The sequence below is a fragment of the Xenopus tropicalis genome, chromosome 3 (genome assembly GCF_000004195.4).
Source record: "Xenopus tropicalis strain Nigerian chromosome 3, UCB_Xtro_10.0, whole genome shotgun sequence".
Lineage (NCBI taxonomy): Eukaryota > Metazoa > Chordata > Amphibia > Anura > Pipidae > Xenopus > Xenopus tropicalis.
In genome coordinates this window covers 87,194,123-87,215,531 of record NC_030679.2, presented here as the reverse complement: position 1 = coordinate 87,215,531, position 21,409 = coordinate 87,194,123, and the positions used below count along the sequence as shown (strand labels likewise).

The 21,409-nt window shown below is 41.2% G+C and overlaps 1 protein-coding gene across 1 annotated transcript in view; it reads left to right on the top strand.

Moving 5' to 3' along the window:
• The window catches only part of ahcyl2 (adenosylhomocysteinase-like 2), a 93,231-nt gene that overhangs the window by 54,615 nt on the left and 17,207 nt on the right, over positions 1-21,409 (top strand). Inside the window, 6 exon segments of the mRNA NM_001016409.2 lie at positions 6,918-7,061; positions 8,505-8,605; positions 12,053-12,155; positions 12,663-12,757; positions 19,792-19,898; positions 20,766-20,882. Of these exon segments, the coding sequence (NP_001016409.1) occupies positions 6,918-7,061; positions 8,505-8,605; positions 12,053-12,155; positions 12,663-12,757; positions 19,792-19,898; positions 20,766-20,882 (667 nt within the window).

The window sequence follows — 21,409 nt, the reverse complement described above, 5'->3', positions numbered from 1 at the left end:
TGGGGGAAAGAGAAGCAGTTCAGTCTTGGAGAGGTTTAATTTAAGGTAACTTTGGGACATCCAAGTGGAGATAGCGGACAGGCAGGAAGAGACAAGAGTTAGAAGCTCTGGGTTGAGATCAGGAGGGGAAAGATAGATCTGAGTATCGTCAGCATAGAGGTGGTACTGAAAGCCAAAAGAATTGATTAGTGAGGAGGTATAGAGAGAAAATAGTAAGGGGCCCAGCACAGAGCCTTGAGGAACCCCGACAGAAAGAGGCAAGGGAGAAGATGATTCCCCATTGTAAGAGACACTGAATGATCGATCTGAGCGATATGAAAACCAGGATAAGGCAGTGTCACTAAGGCCAAGAGAGCGGAGAGTCTGAAGGAGAAGAGGGTGATCCACAGTGTCAAAAGCAGCAGAGAGATCGAGAAGTATTAGTAGCGAGTAGTGTTTTTTGGCTTAAGCCGAAAGGAGGTCATTTGTTAGTCGGGTTAGAGCAGTTTCGGTGGAGTGTTGTTGTCCAGATTGTAGGGGATCCAGGAGGTTATTGTCAGAGAGGAATAGCGTCGGTCGGTTGTAAACTAGGTGCTCAAGCAGTTTGGAGATGAATGGGAGCAGAGAGATTGATTGGAGGGATCAAGGGAGGGTTTTTTCAGAATATGGGTTACAAGTGCATGTTTCAGTTGGGAGGGAAAGATTCCAGTAGAGAGCGAGAGATTGAATAGATGAGTTGAGGCTTTCTGAAGACGGGTTGGCATTACGTAGAAGTTTGGTAGGAATGGGATCAAGTGGGCAGGTAGTAAGGCTAGAGGAAGACAACAGTTTTCAGTCACTGGGGAGAAGGAGCCAAGAAGAGACTGGGTAGCATGTAGGGAGGGAGGGGAATGGTTATGGGGATTAAGTTGTGCAATGTCACTTCGGATGGTGTCAATTTTATTTTTAAAGTGCTCTGCAATAGCTTGAGCAGTGACTGAAGCACACGTTGGGGGTGGAGGAGGGGACAGCAAAAGGTAGAGAAGAGTTGTGCAGATTTTTTAGAGAGGGAGTTAATAAGTGCAGTGAAGTAGGTTTGTTTAGCTTGGCGGAGGGTGGTATTATAGGAGAGCAGAGCAGCTTTGTAGCTGCAGAAATCTGACTCCGACCTTGATTTGCGCCAGTGGCGCTCAAGTGTACGTGACGTTTTTGGATGGTTTTGGTATGAGCAGTGTGCCAGGGTTGGAGTGGTTTGGGCCTCATGCGTTTTGTCTTGGCAGGAGCAAGCTCATTTAAGGGCAGTGGCGAGTGTGCTGTAGTAGACAGAGGTAGCCTGATTAGGACAAGAGACAGGATGTTAGAATGAAGAGAGTCAAAGGAAGAAGAGAGGTGTGACGTGTTTAGGGATTGCAGGTCTTGGTATGTGTATGTTTGGGGGACAGCAGAGGGTGTAGAGGGAGTTAGCGAGAGTTGAAATGTGAGCAGATTGTGATTAGAGAGGGGGAAAGGGGAGTTAGTGAAGTTGGAGGTAGAACAACATTTTGTAAATATAAGATCCAGGGAGTTTCCATTAGAGTGAGAGGGGGAGTCAGAGCACAGAGATAACCCAAAGGAGGATGTTAGTGAAAGGAGTTTAGAGGCAGCAGGGGCATTAGGATTGTTAACAGGTATGTTAAAGTCACCTAGTACAATGGATGGGGAATCAGAGGAAAGGAAGTAAGGAAGCCAGGCAGAAAAGTTGTCAAAGAATTGTGAGGTCGGTCCAGGAGGTCGGTATATGACCGCAAAGCAGGGGAGAAGAGCCTAATAGAGTGAACCTCAAATTAGGAAAATGAAAGAGAAGGAGGAGGTGGAAGGACTTTAAATGAATAGCGGGGGGAGAGAAGGAGTCCTACCCCACTCCCTACCCTGTTTCCAGGTCTGGGAGTGTGAGTAAGGTGTAGCCCCCCAAAGGACAGAGCAGCAGGTGAGGCAGTGTCAGTTGAGGAAAGCCAGGTCTCAGTTATTGCAAATAAGTTAAGTGATTTAGCGATTAAAAGGTCATGGATGGAGGTGAGTTTGTTGCAGACGGAGCGGGAATTCCAGAGGGCACAGGAAATTTGAATAGAGGCTTTGGGTATAGGGGTAAGGGTTCTGTACTTTAAAGGGGTACAGGGTGGATTTGGTGAACGTGTCCCTAACAAAACAGGGATGGGGTAAGGGCCAGGGATGGGGGAAATGTCACCAGCAGCAAGTAACAGGAAGGAGAGGAATGCAAGGTGAGAGTGGGATTTGTATGTTTTTGTTTTATTTGTATTTTTCTTGACCTGCCAGACCTGGGTTTTACAGCAACTGTGCTTTGTGACCTTCCATTTCCTGATTACATTCCTTACAGCAGCGTTTTTCAACCACTGTTCCGTGGCACACTAGAAATGTTGCCTGGTGTGCCGTAGGCAGGGCCGCAATTTTTACTTTAAAAAAAAAAATCCGGGCCCTGTCATTGGTGTGTGTACGGGTGACGTCAGTACGCACGGGGCGCAACGTTATAAAAGGGCCTGTGTGCGGTCGCGTGTAGGCAGAAGTGCAGAGGCGGCGCGCGTGAGGGGAAGATGCTGCTGAAGCCGCCGAAGAGTAAAATGCTGCTGGGCACCAATGTATTAGGGGGGGGCCACGGGGCACACTGACTTATGGGGGCACTGCTGCTGGGCACCAATGTACTAGGGGGGCACTGCTCTTGGCACCAATGTACTAGGGGGGCACTGCTGCTGGGCACCAATGTACTAGGGGGGCACTGCTCTTGGCACCAATGTACTAGGGGGGCACTGCTGCTGGGCACCAATGTACTAGGGGGGCACTGCTGCTGGGCACCAATGTACTAGGGGGGCACTGCTCTTGGCACCAATGTACTAGGGGGGCACTGCTGCTGGGCACCAATGTACTAGGGGGGCACTGCTCTTGGCACCAATGTACTAGGGGGGCACTGCTGCTGGGCACCAATGTACTAGGGGGGCACTGCTCTTGGCACCAATGTACTAGGGGGGCACTGCTGCTGGGAACCAGTGTACTAGGGGGGCACTGCTGCTGGGCACAGAGTTAAATTTTTTAACGTTTTCTAACGGTGGTGTGCCTCGTGATTTTTTTCATGAAACAAGTGTGCCTTTGCCCAAAAAAGGTTGAAAAACACTGCCTTACAGATGAAGTGGACCGTTAAAACTTCTCAGATAAATTTTTGTAGCCTTCCCCTAAACCATGATACTGAACAATCTTGGTTTTCAGATCTTTTGAGCGTTGCTTTGAGGATCCCATTCTGTCACTCTTCAGAGGAGAGTCAAACAGAAGCACCATTTGCAATTGGCCACCTTAAATACCTTTTCTCATGATTGGACAAACCTGCCTATGAAGTTCAAGGCTTAACAAGCTAATCCAACCAATTTGGTTTTGCCAGTAATCACTATTAATTGGTATTACATGCATTTAAATTAGCATAATTACAAGGGTACCCAAATCTTTTCACAGCCAGATTTTCACATTTGATTTAATTTCATACAGCTAAATACTGCTTCACTAAAAATCTTTGTTCAGAAAACACCCCAGTACTCAGATGTTCCTGGTAAATAAGACATACCACTGTTATCTTTTTTTGTTGTTGAAAGTGGAGTAAATATTTATGCAGGGTGAGAGGGGTTCCCAAACTTTTTCATATGACTGTATGTACTACGGATATATGACTGCTGATTGGGCATGTTAGAAAATGTAATCTGAGCTGCATGGTACCTGTCAGTGGTTCACAGCTCCTCTTCACTTCCTGCTTCTCTGATGATTTAGGCTGTCATCCCAGATGAGCAGAGCAATAGAAAGGGCCTTATTACTTTGTAGGGTGCTTTGTGCATTAACTGTCCGTTCAGCATTCAGTATGATTGGTGAATGTAACAGCAAGGTGAACCATGAAAAGTTGAGTTACACTAGGAAAAAGAAAATAAATGAATGTTTACATTTAAAAGGTTCTATTAGAAAAACACATATGGATAACTATATGTATAGTGGCCCTTGGGCTCCAGTGGGTCCTGCTCCACATGCTCTCAAAGTCATAATGCCAAACATTCTCTGAATTTGAGGTGAAGTTTGTAGATCTCGGGTCATTTTAATTAAATGGATATTTTAAAAAGCCAATATGTCTAACATATGCAGAAATTTACTTCTCCTTTGGATAAAATTTATTTAAACAAAGGCTTTAACATTAGCAGAGTTTCAAATGGGTCATTAATAGCAAATATTTTTTTTATTTGGCAGCTTAAATGTTATTTATCTTTATAGTACACAATTCACTATTCCCGTTACACAGGGCATTTACTCAGGGCAAGGCTACTATGAAAAAACTGAAGTTTGTATTCCTTAGCAATTTCTGTATCTTTACATCAAGAGCATACTGTACATTATAGTTAATTTTAGGGATGCACCAAATACAGGTGCCCCTGGCCACCCCAAATCCAAATTATTATATATAAATCCAATTCTTAATGTCACATGACTTTTTGTCACATAAACACAAAAGTTTTTCACCATACGTAAAGTGCACAGTTCTCTTCAACCCTTCCTTAACCAAATTAGGTCTCCGATCGGTGTTCGGCCGAATCTTTCACAAATCTGGGGTTCAGATGGAACCTAAAATAGTGAATTTGGTGCATCTCTAGTTATTTTGTCTTAATCACACTGCATTGCCACCTGGAAGGTGATCTGAATTTAGTCATTGGCAAGGCATTTTCAGGAGATTTGTTGCTGTGGTTGACAAATATGTGTGCCATTTGCCTAAAGGTGCCCATACACCTTACAATTCCCACCCTCCACTGATGTTCAGAGCTGAATCATCAGATATGGGGATAGAAACAATAGGGATTTGGCCTTAAATGCAGATTTTGCTCTGGCGCCTTCAACGATGAGTGCGTGGTGGGACTGACTAAAGGTGCTTCTTTGCTAGATAAATAACACAGCACATATAACAGTCTTTCACAGGCTTACAAAGCCAGTGAGGAAAAGGCAGCAAGAGCCCAACCAAATGTGTACTCGTTCTTCACAACTTTTCTAAACCATAACAACTCCATTATAATATACTGTATGGGAAAAAGAAGAACTACAACCTGAAAATGGCTTGAAATGTATTTTATGTACTAAACTTCTCTCCGCCTTCATGGCTGAAGGAAGCGGATCTACACTAAGGGGCACATTTACTAACCCACGAACGGGCCGAATGCGTCAGATTGCGTTTTTTTCGTAATGATCGGTAATTTTGCGATTTTTTTCGGCGTCTTTACGATTTTTGCGTAAAAACGCGAGTTTTTCGTAGCCATTACGAAAGTTGCGCAAAGTCGCGCTTTTTTTGTAGCGTTAAAACTTGCGCGAAACGTCGCGCCTTTTAAGTTTTAACGCTACGAAAAAGGCGCGACTTTGCGCGTAAGTGTTAACGCTACGAAAAAATCGCGACTTTGCGCAACTTTCGTAATGGCTACGAAAAACTCGCGTTTTTACGCAAAAATCGTAAAGACGCCGAAAAAAAATTGCAAAAAATACGAAAAAGTCGCAAAATGTTCGTTTCCAATCGGAATTTTTCCAATTCGAAATCGTGTCTTAGTAAATCAGCCCCTAAGTGTGACCTTGCCCTAAGGGTGTACACAGGAGTGCCCAATATTCTTTTCCTGTTAGGTCATTTCTTAGAGCTCTGGCACACGGGGAGATTAGTCGCCCGCGACAAATCTCCCTGTTCGCGTGCGACTAATCTCCCTGAGTTGCCATCCCACCGGCAAAAATGTAAGTCGCCGGTGGGATGGCACACGCGGCGGCGCGATTTCGGCAAATCGCTGAAAATGCCCCGCGAGGCAACTTCGGCGATTTGCCGAAATCGCCTGCGCAGCGTGTGCCATCCCACCGGCGACTTACATTTTCGCCGGTGGGATGGCAATTCGGGGAGATTAGTCGCACGCGAACAGGGAGATTTGTCGCGGCCGACTAATCTCCCCGTGTGCCAGAGCCCTTAAGGTTGAAGACACACAGAGCTACTAGTAGTCATGGCTACAATAAAAGACAATGCTGATCGTTTACTGATAATTGTCTGTGTTTTTTTACCAGAAGCTATTCGCAGTATTGTCTATGGCAGGGTATTTTCTGGTGTTTTAAGGCTGTGACAAGTAGCTGCTACTTAATAGCTCTGTGTGTCAGTGACAATGCTCATGCTGCAGTTGAAAACTATGCTTAGGAGATTTTAGAAATCAGCTTTGTATTGTGACTTTACACTGTATATTGTGCCAGTCCCTAAGCTTGTGTAAGGGCAGGGGTACACAGGGATATTAGTTGCCCAGCAACAAATCTTCGTTGTCGCAGGCGACTAATCTTCCTGCAATGCCATCCCACCTTCTAGAATGTAAATCACCTATGGGATGCCATACGCGTTGCTGCAATGTCTCGCAGTCGCCCAAAGTTGCCTTGAGAGGAAACTTTGAGCAACTGCGAGACATCGCAGTGACACATATGCCATCCCACTGACAATTTACATTCTAGCCAGTGGGGTGGCATTGTGGGGAGATTAGTTGCCCGCGACAACAAAGATTTGTTGCAGGGCAACTAATCTGCCCTTGTGCCCCTGCCCTAACTGACAGCAGCCTAAATCATGTTGAGAAAAAAAAATAGAGATGCATTCAAGTATTTTCTTGAGCTTTAAGGCTCTTTAAGGCTTACGCTGATCATGAAAGCTCCAAGCACAGCCTCTTGACAAAGCAGTAAACTTATTGTTGCATGGTCAGGCATTCTGATTGTAAAGAACTAAAGGGCCTGATGACTGGATCATTGAATGGAAGGTCATTATGTACCACAGGTTAACAATTAACTGATGAATATATACATACTTATCATGAATATTATGTCATGAAACCTGCAGCAAACTAAGTAACAAAATCCCTTTGCCTTTGCTGATTTATATCCTTTATCACTAGCTGCTTCCTACACAGATAGCTCGGATGATGAGACCTCCCCAAGGGACAAGCAACAGAAAAACTCAAAGGGTAGCAGTGACTTCTGTGTGAAGAACATAAAGCAGGCAGAGTTTGGACGTCGGGAGATAGAAATTGCTGAGCAAGGTATTTATGTGAGATGAAAGTTTTGTAAAATAACTATTAATACTTAAGTTGTCTGTGAATGTATATTTGGGGGCTTGGTTAGCCTCATGGTATAACGACAATAAGACTGTGTTATGTCAAAATTAATAGCATACCGATGTGCTATTTATTATAATATATTCCAATTCACCTGGAATCCAGTGGGCGCTAGATGATTGTGTTTTTTTTGTGGTCACTTTTCATGAGACAATTTTATTTGGGTTCCAGCCCTCAAATGTGGTTTAAGTCATGTGTGTAACTGGTCAACTACATGCAAATCTGTAAGGCTCATTTACTAGCATAGGAATTTTAAATGCACCAGTGTAGCTGCTAAAAGCAATGAGGGTACAGTTATCTTTGAACAGTCCTCTGCAGTTAGAAAACGAAAACAAATATCCGACTGAATAAAATAGCTGTGCGTAGCATTGGTGCACTCTAAATCAGCAGCTCTGACTCCTAGTACAAACTCTCCTACATCTAAAAAAGAAAACACTGTTTTAGCAAATTTAGTGACACAGTAAGTTAGGTTGAAGTTCAGTCTTTTATGCCTATATATAACTTGCCTAACTGCTAGTTGATCCAGAGGAAGGCAAAAAACCCTTACTTGCTAAACAGCCATCCAACCCCTTCTTGAAGCTATGTATCAGCCAGTACAACTGATTGAGGGAGAGAATTTCACATCTCTCACAGTAAAAAACCCTGAAAAACATGTGGTGAGGTCAGAAAGAAATTGGAAATAAGCTTTAAATTAGATTTTATGAAGACCTGTACGGAAATAGAACATTTTTGGCAAAAGATTTTGTCTATGTATATCTGAAAATAGTACCCTGCTCTCTTATCTACACACATTAATTCTATCGCCACTCTCCTTAGTAGATTATCATGCCTATTTATTTAACTAGTTTCATTGTGTTTGCAGATGTTAAACTAAACAGGTAAAATAAAGAAACACTTGTTGATGTTCAGTGTTCAGATGGGTATCTTTTTAAGCAGTCTTTATGCAGTACTAAGATGAGGTACAGGAAATCAAATGCTTATTAAACAACCCAATAGGTCAAAACAATGGCATCATTGACCAATATCTGATCATGCCTTTGTCAGCAAGTATGGAAAATGCCATTGAGGGATATATTAGACCATGGATGTGGTTTGCCTAGGAGCGGTAACTGATAGCAACCAATCAGCAGGTAGAATTTACTAGTCGCTTGTTTAAAAGCAAGCATCTTATTGGTTGCTATGGGTTACTGCTCCTGGGCAAATTTGTGCCTTTTATTATGTATGGGATTTAATCTTCCAATTTGTTTCCTATTCTAGAAACATGCATAAGCTTGAGAGAAATCTTAATGCTTACAGATTATATTATGTTTAGTGCTTTAATTTATGGCAAGATGTCTATCTTCTAATTTGATCTCTTATATATTATAGAGATGCCTGCTCTTATGGCTCTACGGAAGAGAGCACAGGGTGAAAAGCCGCTGGCGGGTGCTAAGATTGTAGGCTGTACCCATATCACAGCACAGACTGCAGTGAGTTGGATCCTAATAAATAAAACCGTGCATGATTTATTGTTACCTAAATCTATTAATTTGATACACATTGTGAAGTATCCTCTGGATTTTTTTACTTGAACACACAATTTTAACATTTCAGTTATTATTCAGTCTAATAATCGTATACTGTGGGTTAGGGTATGGCCCCAAAAGGCGGATTGTCAGCCTGCGTATGAGCACAGGCTGACAATCCGGCCATAGGCTTGAAAAATCTTCATGGTGCCTGCACCCAGAAGCATTAAATACGCCCAGGTGCAGGCACATGCAGCCAATATGCGCCCACAAATGCAAAGTCTAGTGTTAGTTGGTGGATATTGGCTGCATGTACATGCACCCTGCACCTATATGGTATACATTGTATTTCTTAGGCTTTCCACCTCCAAAGACATATAAAAATGCCCAAAAACATGCGCTCTATCGGTGGACAACCTTTTATTAGACAAGAAATGTCAGACGTACAGGTTCTGGGGGAATTGGGTGGTTTGAAGTGAATTTAGGCAGGAAAAATGATGAGAGCAAAATGCCCATAAGTTTCCTAATAAACCATAGTCCTATCAAATGTACAGTCTGGCTAATAAATATACAGTTTGAACTGTAGAGTTTGTACTCGTGCAAAACAAATGTATAGCTAAAGGTAGCCATACATGGTAAGAGGTTGCCAAACGAACGGATCGTCTCCCAATATGTCCACCTATGGTGGAAGATATTGGGCTAATTTGATCTTTTGACCCTAGGGCCAAATGGTTAAATTACAACAGCGGCATACGCGCCATCAGATCAGGGGCCTCATCTGCTCGTTGACGGAAAATTAAACCTGCAAAATTGAGCTCTGGGCAATTTTATGCCAGATACTGATCAGGTATGTCTGGCGGGGGGTGCCCAAACACAGGCAGATAAGCTGCCGAATTGGTCTGAAGGACCCAAATTAGCAGCTGAAATTTGCCTGTGTATAGCCACCTTAAAGCTGGCCATGCAGGTACCGATAAATTGTTGGACCATGTGTGGTTATTTTCATGCCATGGCAATCAGTCTTTAGTCGATCGGACGGGTTAAAAATTTTCGGTTGGCTAACGAAAAAATCTGTGAATATATTGTGTCGTCGGGCCCGGATTTGTGGCAAAGCCGCAAAGGCCCGGGCCTGGGGCGGCACAAATCTGGGGGTGGCATGCTGCCCAAGCCGCACTGAAATTTTGCTCACATACGGAGCAACGGGGACCTCTCCCCACTGCTCCGTATGTGAGTTTAAATGGACGCGCGCATTTGCATATAGAGGTTGCCTTCACTAATAAAATGATTGCATCATATAAAAATGGGAAACACTGGGCAAAATTGCACCTGGGCAGTGACCAATAGCAATCAATCAGTTACATTTTTCCAGCTGCTGCAGGTTGAACACTGAAAGCAATCATCACTGGGCATACATCAAGTTGCCCAGTGCTTATAAATGACCCCAGTGTATTTTTAAGTTTAGCCTGAATACACAGCGTTCCTTTTCACTGTGCCCTTGAACTAGTAAACCCCCTTAACCAACATACAGTTGTTCCACAGACAAGCAGGCCAGGGGTTGTCCACATTACCTGCCTATGCTTATTCTCATGTTCTTCCACTTGTTCTTCTGTTAAGGTGGCCATACACCTTCAGATCTGCTCGCTTGACGATGTTGCCACGGGTATAGGGGAAGTCGGATTGGGGACCGCATCAACAAGCCAATGTAGTCCCCGATCTGACTAAACTTTTTAACCTGCCCGATTTCAGGCCAGATATCGGTCGGCAGGCCTGTCGTTGGTGCCCCTACACTGGCTGATTAACTGCCGAGTAGGTCTAAGGGACTGATATCGGCAGCTAGAATCGGCCTGTGTATGGCCACCTTAAGACCAAGGGATTCACCTTGGTTCTTCTCCTGCCTTCAGACAGATGGCATGCCTTTCCAACTATAAAACTGTTTACACTGACAATAAAATAGATTACCCTTAGACCTTCAGACAAAGAAGGGACCTATCACTAAGATTGGAAAAAGCTTTAAATGTGTGAATAGATGTAAAATTTTGCTTACCATATATACTCGAGTATAAGCCAATCCGAATATAAGCCGAGGTACCTAATTTTACCTAAGAAAACTGGAAAAACTTATTGACTTGAGTATAAGCCTAGGGTGTTTTTTTTTTTTTTTTTTTTTTTTTTTTTTTTTAACTGTCAGGCAAGTTTGGGAAGGCTAAGGAAACTGCCATACTAAGTATCAAGTACTTGCCATCCCAGCACAACTGACAGCAAAGCTTCTATCATCTATCTATCTATCTATCTATCTATCCTGCAAACGCAAAACGCAACATCTAAATCTGCTATACTTCTACTTAAATTCATGGGTATAGTAACATAAATGATATGGAAATTAGTCACATAAACCCCTGAGTTCTTAGTCCCAGGAATGTTTGGGTTATACTTTTATACAATATACATGTGGGTGTGGATATGTGTTTCTGCAATTCTGCAAAGTGTGTATATGTATGTCTCCTTATGTGTATATGTATCTGTGTACTTATAGATAGATAGATACATATGCACATATGCATGTCTGTGTGTAACTTTATGTGTTTGCTTATATTTGTGTGTATATGTATGCCTGTGTGTGCTAATGATTGTGCTCAGGCATTTGCTCTGTAATTCAATGGAGGAGTGTGACTGCTAAAAACCTATATGCAGGTATGTGCCTCTCCTATGCCCATGTATAGTGCATATGTATGGGCAGGTGGTGTACGCAAGAGAAATGCCTTGCCGTACCTCTTGTATAAGCTGCTGCAGCGGGACCCGTCCGTCCACGGGAGGAGGGCTGGGAGTGCTGCTGTAACATGCATGCACAAGTTCCCTGTGCTCTATCCCGAAGCCGCGCATCTAAGAGTGTGCGTGCGCTTGCATATGCACGCCGACGCGAGCCGCTGACGTGACGCGTCGGCCCCCGGGGGGGTGGGGTGCGGGGGTGCTGCCGTATATACACGACGCGAGCCGCCTGCTCCCTAGCCCTAAGCAGTGCGTGTAAGAGTGAGCCCATGCGAGCCGCCGGCGGGACCCGTCCGTCCACGGGAGGGGGGGGATGCTGCTGTATATACTCGAGTATAAGCCGAGGGTGTCTTTTTAAGCCCATTTTTGGAGCTCAAAAACTCGGCTTATACTCGAGTATATACGGTAATTGCCTTTTACCTGGTTTTCTTGGAGTTAGTTTTTTTTTTTTTTTTTTAATTTAAAACAAAGTTTATAAAAACATATCAAGGTTTAAGAAATGCTGCGATTTCTTCTGGGTTATTCCTAGTTAGTCTTTTGTGTGTTTGATCGAAACAGAACAGTCTACAGTTTATTACTTTCTTTGTAGCTCTTTTGCAGCAGAAGCAAGTGATAGGCGCTAAGATTGTTTTTCATGCTGTTCTGCAGGTTCTGATTGAAACTTTAGGAGCCTTAGGTGCACAGTGTCGTTGGGCAGCCTGCAACATTTATTCAACACTCAACGAAGTGGCCGCTGCTTTGGCTGAAAGTGGTATGTTATATCTTGATCCTCTAAACCTTAATCTAGTTTCATAAACATTTTGGTTATGTTTTTACATGTCTTCAGGCAGTGAGCTGACACATGTAGATATCGTCCTCCAATTTCTTCAACCCATTAATGTATTAACACTTTTTACCCAATGTGTCACTGCTAACACTGGAACAATGTATGGTTGTGCACCAGCAACTTTTGTCTTTATTACATCTGTAAAATATAGGTTGCCATTGTGTTAAAGCTCCCTTCTGATCCAGTACAATTATTTTACAGGTCCTCAATTCTTCACAAGTTAAAATTAATTTAGACTGAGTGTTAATTTGCCAGGTTTCTGTATGTCATGTAATTTCCCTTGTTACAGTTAGTTTTTTCAATCTCCATAGTTGTGGTTATTTTACCTCCTTTAATGCATTGTACCCTGAGCATGTTTAAACACATGTAACTCTTGCTTAAGAAAAATATCATGTTGAAATTAATAATTTCTTTTATTTTTTTTATCACAAGGGGTACCTGTGTTCTCCTGGAAGGGGGAGTCTGAAGATGATTTCTGGTGGTGCATTGACCGCTGTGTGAATGTGGAAGGTTGGCAGCCTAATATGGTGAGTCTTAACTTTTGAGGTTTAATAAGTGACACACAATAGTGGTTTTCATACAAATATAGAGAAAGCCAAATAGTAATTTATTTATTTTTTCCTGGAAATGTAGTTTTACTTTAATCAAAAGAATTGTTTCCTACTCAAGCTACATATTCTAGCCACACTTCTGTTTTGTGTGTATTTAGCATTTGAAATGTTGTAGTATTATAATTTCCTGATAATAATAATGCAACTTTTTCTGCAGTGTTGTACAATAAATTGGTGCATACATTAAACAGACAAATATACATTTAAATTCAACCAATAACCAATGCAAGAGGTAAAGTGGGCCCTGCCCAAAATAGCTTACAATCCTTAAAGAGGCTAGAACACAGGGTGTGAGGATAGGCAACTTAGCACTGCATTTAGGAGCATAGAGTGCTCACTGAAACTATGCTAACTTGGATGATGGTAAGCTTCTCTAAAGAAACTTAAGAGATCTTTTGAAGGCAGATAGACTGGAAGAAAGTCAGACTGAATGTGGGCGAGAGATCCAGAGAAGGGGTGCAGCTTCTGCTTAGTCTTGAATGCAAGCGTGTGAGCAGGTAATGAGTAGAGGAGCGTAACAAGCGCTTTGGTGAGTATCTGGAGATACGTTCAGAGATGGTGGAGGAGTTTTGGACTGCTTTGAATGCCAGGGTCATTAGTTGAATTTTCTAGATGGTAGTTGAAGTCAGTGCAGGCAGTGGCATGGCAGAAAAGGAGTGGATTCTGAGGTGTGATGAGCCTAGCAAGATTGATTGTAGACTAGAGAGGTGACCGTCTTTGGAGGGGAAGGCCAATTAATAGTTAAAGTAATCAATGCATGATATACTAGGAAAGTGAATCAGAATTTTAGTGTCATCTTGGGTGATAAATGATCGCTGCAGGTCAGTAGTGGAGCCTAACAAGTTTTCATTAGGTAAAAGTGACATGATTTAGTTACTGACTGGATATAAGAAGTAAAGGACAGGGCAGAATCAAGGATAATCCCAAGGCACCAGCCTTAGGGTTGCATATACTTCATTAGCATCAAGTCTTTTCAGCTTTAGTCTTTATTGTTCATTGTAACCTATGCACTAAATAGCTCTTTATTGCAGCCTTGTTTTGAACTGCAAATTGCTCAAAACCAATCCAATTTCACTACCTAACATTTTCTAGTGTTCACAATATTGTTATAATATGGTTCTCTTTTTTTTCAGTTAGCTTTATTTAATTTAGAGATGCACCAAATCCATCATTTTGGGTTCCGGAGAACATTAGTGGAAAGTAAGGTTACATCTTAGCTGATGCTACAGGAATGATTAATAAAGGGAATGAAAGTAGTTTATCTACCCTAGGCCCCTTGCCAATTTATGGCCGCCTTAAGTAATTTACCTTGATGGGTAATGAGCTTATTGCTCAGATCTGGGCTGCTGGCAGATGGGCTATTGCATCCAGTTAGTTAATTCAAGCTTGCCTTTGCAAAAAGTTATATCTAGATTAAGTTTTTCTCATAATGTTACTCATTGCTGCAAACTTTGATGCTAAGTTTGACCATCACAGAACAATGAAGGACCCATGTATTCAGTATAAAGAGGTCACTTAAATGTTGCAAAATTGTGTTCTTTTGACGAGATAAGCATTTATAAGCTGTGTATCCCAGCTGTGGACATTTTAGTATACCATGGCCCTTTAATGCTGATGTTTTATGGTGACGTAACCTTATTTAAACTTCATTTAAGAATAATTTAAGTCTTAAAGCAGAAGGAAAGGTACAATCACTAGGGGGTGATTGTAATCACTTCCAGGTACCCTGGGCCGGTGCTCCTGTTTGCAGAAAACTGCACTTGCCCGGGGTACCTGCAAGCAAGCAATCATCTTGTTTACTTCTTTTTTTTCTTTGCAATCCTGGGGCCGACACATGCACAGTAGAATGAAAAAGACGGCTTTTTTTGTTAAAGTTTGGCTTTTCACTCTACTGCGCATGTGCAGGTTCAAAGAAGGAAGAGTATCACTCATTCACCCAGACCAGTTTTTATTACAATCTCTGAGGGTGGTTAACATTTTGGCCCTTTCCTTTCCTTGTACCTTTCCTTCTCCTTTAAGGTGACTATGCATGGGCAGATTTAAGCTGCCGATTCGGGACCTTGAGACCAATTCGGCAGCTTATCTGCCTGTGTATGCCCCTCTGATAGGCCTACCTGATGATAACTGACCAAAAATCGGGCAGCTCCGATTCTGTGAGGGCTCGTATTCCCGTCATTGTAGTCCAAACGTTTGGCTCTATGGACCTATCATATGGCATATCAAGGAAAACATTTGACAACTTTTAACAAAAAAGCGGAACTTATAGTGTGAAACCAGCTTTACTTATAGGCATTTTGAGTCATTTAACATAGTTTTACATTCTGATTATTTGTGACATTTTTCTGTAAAATCTTGTAGAGATGTGCCTTTTCTTTGTTTAAGTATGGAAACCAGTATCTACCCCCTCCCCCTGACTACGTCATTTGCAATGTAGCCATATTGTATTTTTATAACAGGCATATTTTGTTTAAATAAGTAGATAATAAATATCTAAAGCAGATGGAAAGGTAAAAACTAAGTAAGATTTATCAGAAAGGTCTATGTAAATACAGCCATAAGCACTCACAAACTATGCACTGAGTTCCCTGACAAAAGATTAGTTGTGTCTATTTTCCTCTGCCAGAGGCATTCAGCTCTTTGCTTTCTGCTCTCTCCTGTTCGCCCCTCCCTCAAGAATGCTAAGAACTCACCCCCCCCTTAGGAATGTGGATCTGAGCCAATCAGCAGGAAGCTGACTCATAGTCTTACTAACTGAGCATGTTCACTTGGTCTGGGTGTCTGTGCAGGAGTGAGGCATTATGGGAACTTTCTTTACACAGCTCAGGGTTTTTTCTTCCTGTTTGGCTTCTGATAATCTGAACGGGAGAAATATGGGGAGACTTAAGGGCACTACTGAGATAACTGAAGGTATGCCTGCAGCTCTTTATTAGCCTTTCCTTCTCCTTTAAGTACTCAAAGTGACTAGCAGAGCAATACAGACAACATGGTAGAAAAAAATAGATAACCTAGTTGATCATCAAATCAAAGCAAAATATGAACATTTTTTAAGGGCCTTTCCATTGCCAGGGGCAGTTTTTGTTCTGTATTTATGTTTGTTCTACAGAGACTTAAAGGAAGGAATCTCACAATAACCTTCAAGAGCTGTTTTTAAAATTCCTGGGGCAGCTTAGTAGGGCTGAGGAAACAGTGAACAAAGAAACAGATCTTTGCTGTAGTGAATATGCTGTTGCATCTTAATGAGATGTGCTAGTCTGGAAAGACATTCTCTGCTTGTGAGCTATTGTAGAATATCTAGCTACACTATTTAATGTGCAATATACTGTAATTGTGAGCAAAAATTAAGTAGTCTAATTTTTTTTCGTGCAAAACCTCTAACTTTTTTTTTTTTTTTTAATAACCCTTTGAGTTTTGTACTTTATGTACATACCGTATATACTCGAGTATAAGGCAATCCAAATATAAGCTGAGGTACCTAATTTTACCTAAGAAAACTGGAAAAACTTATTGACTCAAGTATAAGGCTAGGGTTGGAAATGCAGCAGCTACTGCTAATTTTTTTTTTTTTTTTTTTTTTAACTGTTAGGCAAGTTTGGGAAGGCTAAGGAAGCTGCCATACTAAGTATCAAGTACTTGCCATCCTGCTGTGTGTGCTCCCATCGCAATGCAGCATGTTTCCCAGCACAACTGCCGGGGGCCTACTATGCACAACAGCCTAGCAAACAAAAGGGAAATCTTTTCCATACACCCTGCACAACAGCCTAGAACACCCAACACATATTCTGTAACAGCACTGGGTAGCAGGCATGCAAAGAAGCATACATGAAGGGCAGAGCCTTGGCAACCACCAATCTGTAGATTACAGCAAATGCCAGAGGGGCTGCTGTATGATGAACAGACAATCACTATTTATTTTGGTAAGTGGGGTTAGTTTTGGATTTCCTGTCTGGACCTTGCAGCAGGAGAAGGGACCCCATTGCACACCATAGGTATGGAATTATGAATGTTCAGGGGGGGTATTCTTGCCAAATAAAATGGAATAAAGTGGAAATCCACTTTTTTATAATATTCACAGTGGCTTGCAAAAGTATTCGGCCCCCTTGAACTTTTCCACATTTTGTCACATTACAGCCACAAACATGAATCAATTTTATTGAAATTCCACGTGAAAGACCAATACAAAGTGGTGTACATGTGAGAAGTGGAACGAAAATCATACATGATTCCAAACATTTTTTACAAATAAATAACTGCAAAGTGGGGTGTGCGTAATTATTCAACCCCCCCATTGTTAACAGAAAACCATAAGAAGTCCCGTTTGCAGTTTGCCACAAGCCATGTGGGGGACACAGCAAACATGTGGAAGAAGGTGTTCTGGTCAGATGAGACCAAAATGGAACTTTTTGGCCAAAATGCAAAATGCTATGTGTGGCGGAAAACTAACACTGCACATCACTCTGAACACAAATATGGTGGTGGCAGCATCATGCTCTGGGGGTGCTTCTCTTCAGCAGGGACAGGGAAGCTGGTCAGAGTTGATGGGAAGATGGATGGAGCCAAATACAGGGAAATCTTGGAAGAAAACCTCTTGGAGTCTGCAAAAGACTTGAGACTGGGGCGGAGGTTCACCTTCCAGCAGGACAACGACCCTAAACATAAAGCCAGGGCAACAATGGAATGGTTTAAAACAAAACATGTCCATGTGTTAGAATGGCCCAGTCAAAGTCCAGATCTAAATCCAATCGAGAATCTGTGGCAAGATCTGAAAACTGCTGTTCACAAACACTGTCCATCTAATCTGACTGAGCTGGAGCTGTTTTGCAAAGAAGAATGGGCAAGGATTTCAGTCTCTAGATGTGCAAAGCTGGTAGAGACATACCCTAAAAAACTGGCAGCTGTAATTGCAGCAAAAGGTGGTTCTACAAAGTATTGACTCGGGGGGCTGAATAATTACGCACACCCCACTTTGCAGTTATTTATTTGTAAAAAATGTTTGGAATCATGTATGATTTTCGTTCCACTTCTCACGTGTACACCACTTTGTATTGGTCTTTCACTTGGAATTCCAATAAAATTGATTCATGTTCGTGGCTGTAATGTGACAAAATGTGGAAAATACTTTTGCAAGCCACTGTATCAAAAAGATTTGTCTTGTATGTATAAATGTATAACTGATTTGGAAAGTTTAATATCTTCTGAGCATGGCAATACTAAATATGTAAGTTTATTTAGGCAGGGCCCTCTTTAACTCTTGTATTGGTAGTTTTTGTGTATATATAAATATATATATATAATATATATTATCTGTATTCTTAATGTGTACACCCATTTTCAACACTGAAGAATGTGTTACTGCTTTATAAATACATTAATAATATTAATAAAATGTTTGAAGATGGCTTATATAAACCAAAAACCCACAGCAGCACACTACTACATTTTCACACAACTGCACTAGAATACTTTACATTGCAAGCCCAAAAATACCCCAAAATCTTTACCCTAGATAACTTTATACACATCCTAATGAATTTAATGTGGGTAAATGTGTCCTTCTTTCCAAACTCCCACATGGCAAGTCTTTGCTAAATATTGCAGTTATTATAATAGCTCTTAAAATCTCCTCAAACCTTATACAGAATGCCAGGGGTGAACAATCTGATGCTGATGTTAATATGCATGAGTTACCACCAGCTATGTGGCATGTTTACCTTGTTCATGCAAGAAGATTTCATTTATTTATTTAAAATGGTGTATTTGCCCAGATTTTTGTACATCATGCAACACACACCCATATGGCTGGTCTCACAAACTTTTAACCACATTGACTCTGTTGTTATTCCCTTCATCTGGGCCTTCATCTAATGGCCCCGCAAAACAAAGGGGGACTAGCCCTACTGCACCTCCACTTTTACTACTATGCTGCACAACTAATGTTTATACACATGTGGTTTAATCCTGATGTCGACCACCCTCTCACAGCCCCGCATTCCAACTGTGCAGGATCCATGGAAGTCTTACTTAAAACAACTGTCAAGTTAGTCTATATCTGTACTTCCATTTGCGTTATGCACACAATACTACCCCACGTACACAGGTTATGGGACGAAAACCCCAAAAAACTTCTATCCGATCTGTACAAGATGATTATAACAATACTAGAAGCTCCATTTGAGGCAGCCAAATTCAAATGGCAGGGTGATATCCCCCAACTAGATGATATGTGGGGAGGAATGTGACCTGTACAGCCACTTGATCTCCACAAAAGACAGATTGGTTTCATTCGGAATAATTCATAGGGCATATATTATGCTACTGAGGTTAAAAACAATGGGTAGAAACCCAAATGCTAATATGCTTAATATGGGCATGGCCGGCAATTCATAAATACTGGTCAGAAGTGACAAAATACCTGATCGACCACATCCTTCTAGCAGGCATCCTGTTACCAGAAGTGTGCCTGTTCAGTTTAGTTGATGAGTTGGTACCCCTGAATAAAACTAGAACCCTCCTGAGAACACTATTTCTATGCTAAGAATTGGAGGCAATGAAGTGGATGAGCTCACATGCACCTGCCACTTAACAGTGGATACAACTGGTTAGTAGCAGACTCCCACTTATTGAACTGACAAAGTGTGGGAACCCTGGCTAGAGGCATGTCCTGAAGCTGACACCTCGATATAATTGCACCGCAATAAACTGCTTTGCTTCACTTCCGCAATACTTTGTCTCAAATTGTTTATAAGGTGCTTGTACTCTACCTATTCACTTCTTGTATAATGTTTGCTATTCTTAATTATTGCAACTCTGCATCGTAACACCCACTCTGTACTGCCATAGCACTGTCTGTATGTTGTGTTTTGTTGTTTGAACAAAAATAAAACCCTTAAAAAATATATATAATGTGATCATTAATAGATCTGTCTAATAAACCTTTTATCTGCTTCTTTCAGATACTGGATGACGGTGGTGATCTCACTCACTGGATTTACAAGAAGTATCCAAATATGTTCAAAAAAATAAAAGGAATTGTAGAGGAAAGTGTTACTGGTGTACATCGGTAAGTAACAATCTTTTTATATACAATTTTATGGAAATTTAAATGAGTGATTCACTTTTAGGTTAACTTTTAGTATGTTATAAAATCATATATAATATAATATAATCATAATATAGAATCTTAAGTGGTCTTCATTTTTATTCTTGTTTTTGAATTATTTACGTTCCTCTTCTGACTCTTTCCAGCTATAAGTTGGGGTCACTAACCCAAAGCTAGTATAAGGAAGGATTTCTTTATACAAAGCTCATTATCTCCATTTAAACAAACTCTGCTGATTACAGGGGTAAGAAGTGGTAGACTCAAAAATATAACCCATTAGTGCTGTATAATACAAAAATTAGTCAAATGTGAATACTTCTTGTAAATTAAGAATATGCCTATATTGTTATATCAAGTACATAGATGGAAATACATTAATTCATTAGATAGAGGCCAAATAAAGTAGCTGCAGTATCAATACAGATAGGAGATGTTATTGCATCTAAATCAAAGTAAACAGTGTTATCGTCTCCCCAGCCTTCCCAACATAATGTTTCAGATTTTATAATTTTGTCCTAGGGCAACGGGGGCCTTCTCACCACAACATTTTTCTCCTTCAGTTGCAATTAGCCATTCTCTACCCTTTCTTTATTCTTTTATCTCTTCAAAGATGATTATTCTGTTTCTTTTGGCCATTTTCTTGCCATTTTAACAGCACTGTCCTAGGGAGCCAAATTCTGTTGCCACTAATTGGCAACTGGAAAGGGCTGAATAATAATCTACTAGCACCAACCCATCTAATGGTTCCTATTAGGTCTCACCAATTCTCAACCTGGCTATTTGCATTGTTATAAATTATAACTAATCTTTTAATTTGCCCCCCTTCAGCCTTTACCAGTTATCAAAAGCTGGAAAATTGTGTGTTCCTGCAATGAACGTCAATGATTCTGTCACAAAACAAAAATTCGACAACCTCTACTGCTGCAGGGAATCCATCTTAGATGGGTAAGATGCATTTTTTATATTGATATCTGAAGTATTTTTAGGGGAAACAACAACAAATAGTTGTCTGAGGTTTAAGTAGGGTGACCAAATCACTTGAAAATTCAGGTACAGGTATGGTACCCATTATCCAGAATGCTCGGGACCTGGGGTTTTCCTGATAAGGGGTCTTTCCTTAATTCGGATCTCCTACCTTAAGTCTACAAAAAAAAATATTTAAACCCAATAGTATTGTTTTGCCTCCAATAAGGGGTAATTATATCTTAGTTGAGATCAAGTACAGGTACTGTTTTACTATTACAGAGAAAAAGGAAACCATTTTTAAAAATGTGAATTATTTGATTATAATGGAGTCTATGGGAGGTAGCCTTTCCGTAATTCGGAACTTTCTGGATAATGGGTTTTCGGATAAGGGGTCCGATACCTGTACCATCTAATGAATACATGTTGCAGGGCAACATTTTAAATTGCAATCAGTTCGGCTTGAAAATTCCACCTCCCTTTAGGGCTCTGGCACACGGGGAGATTAG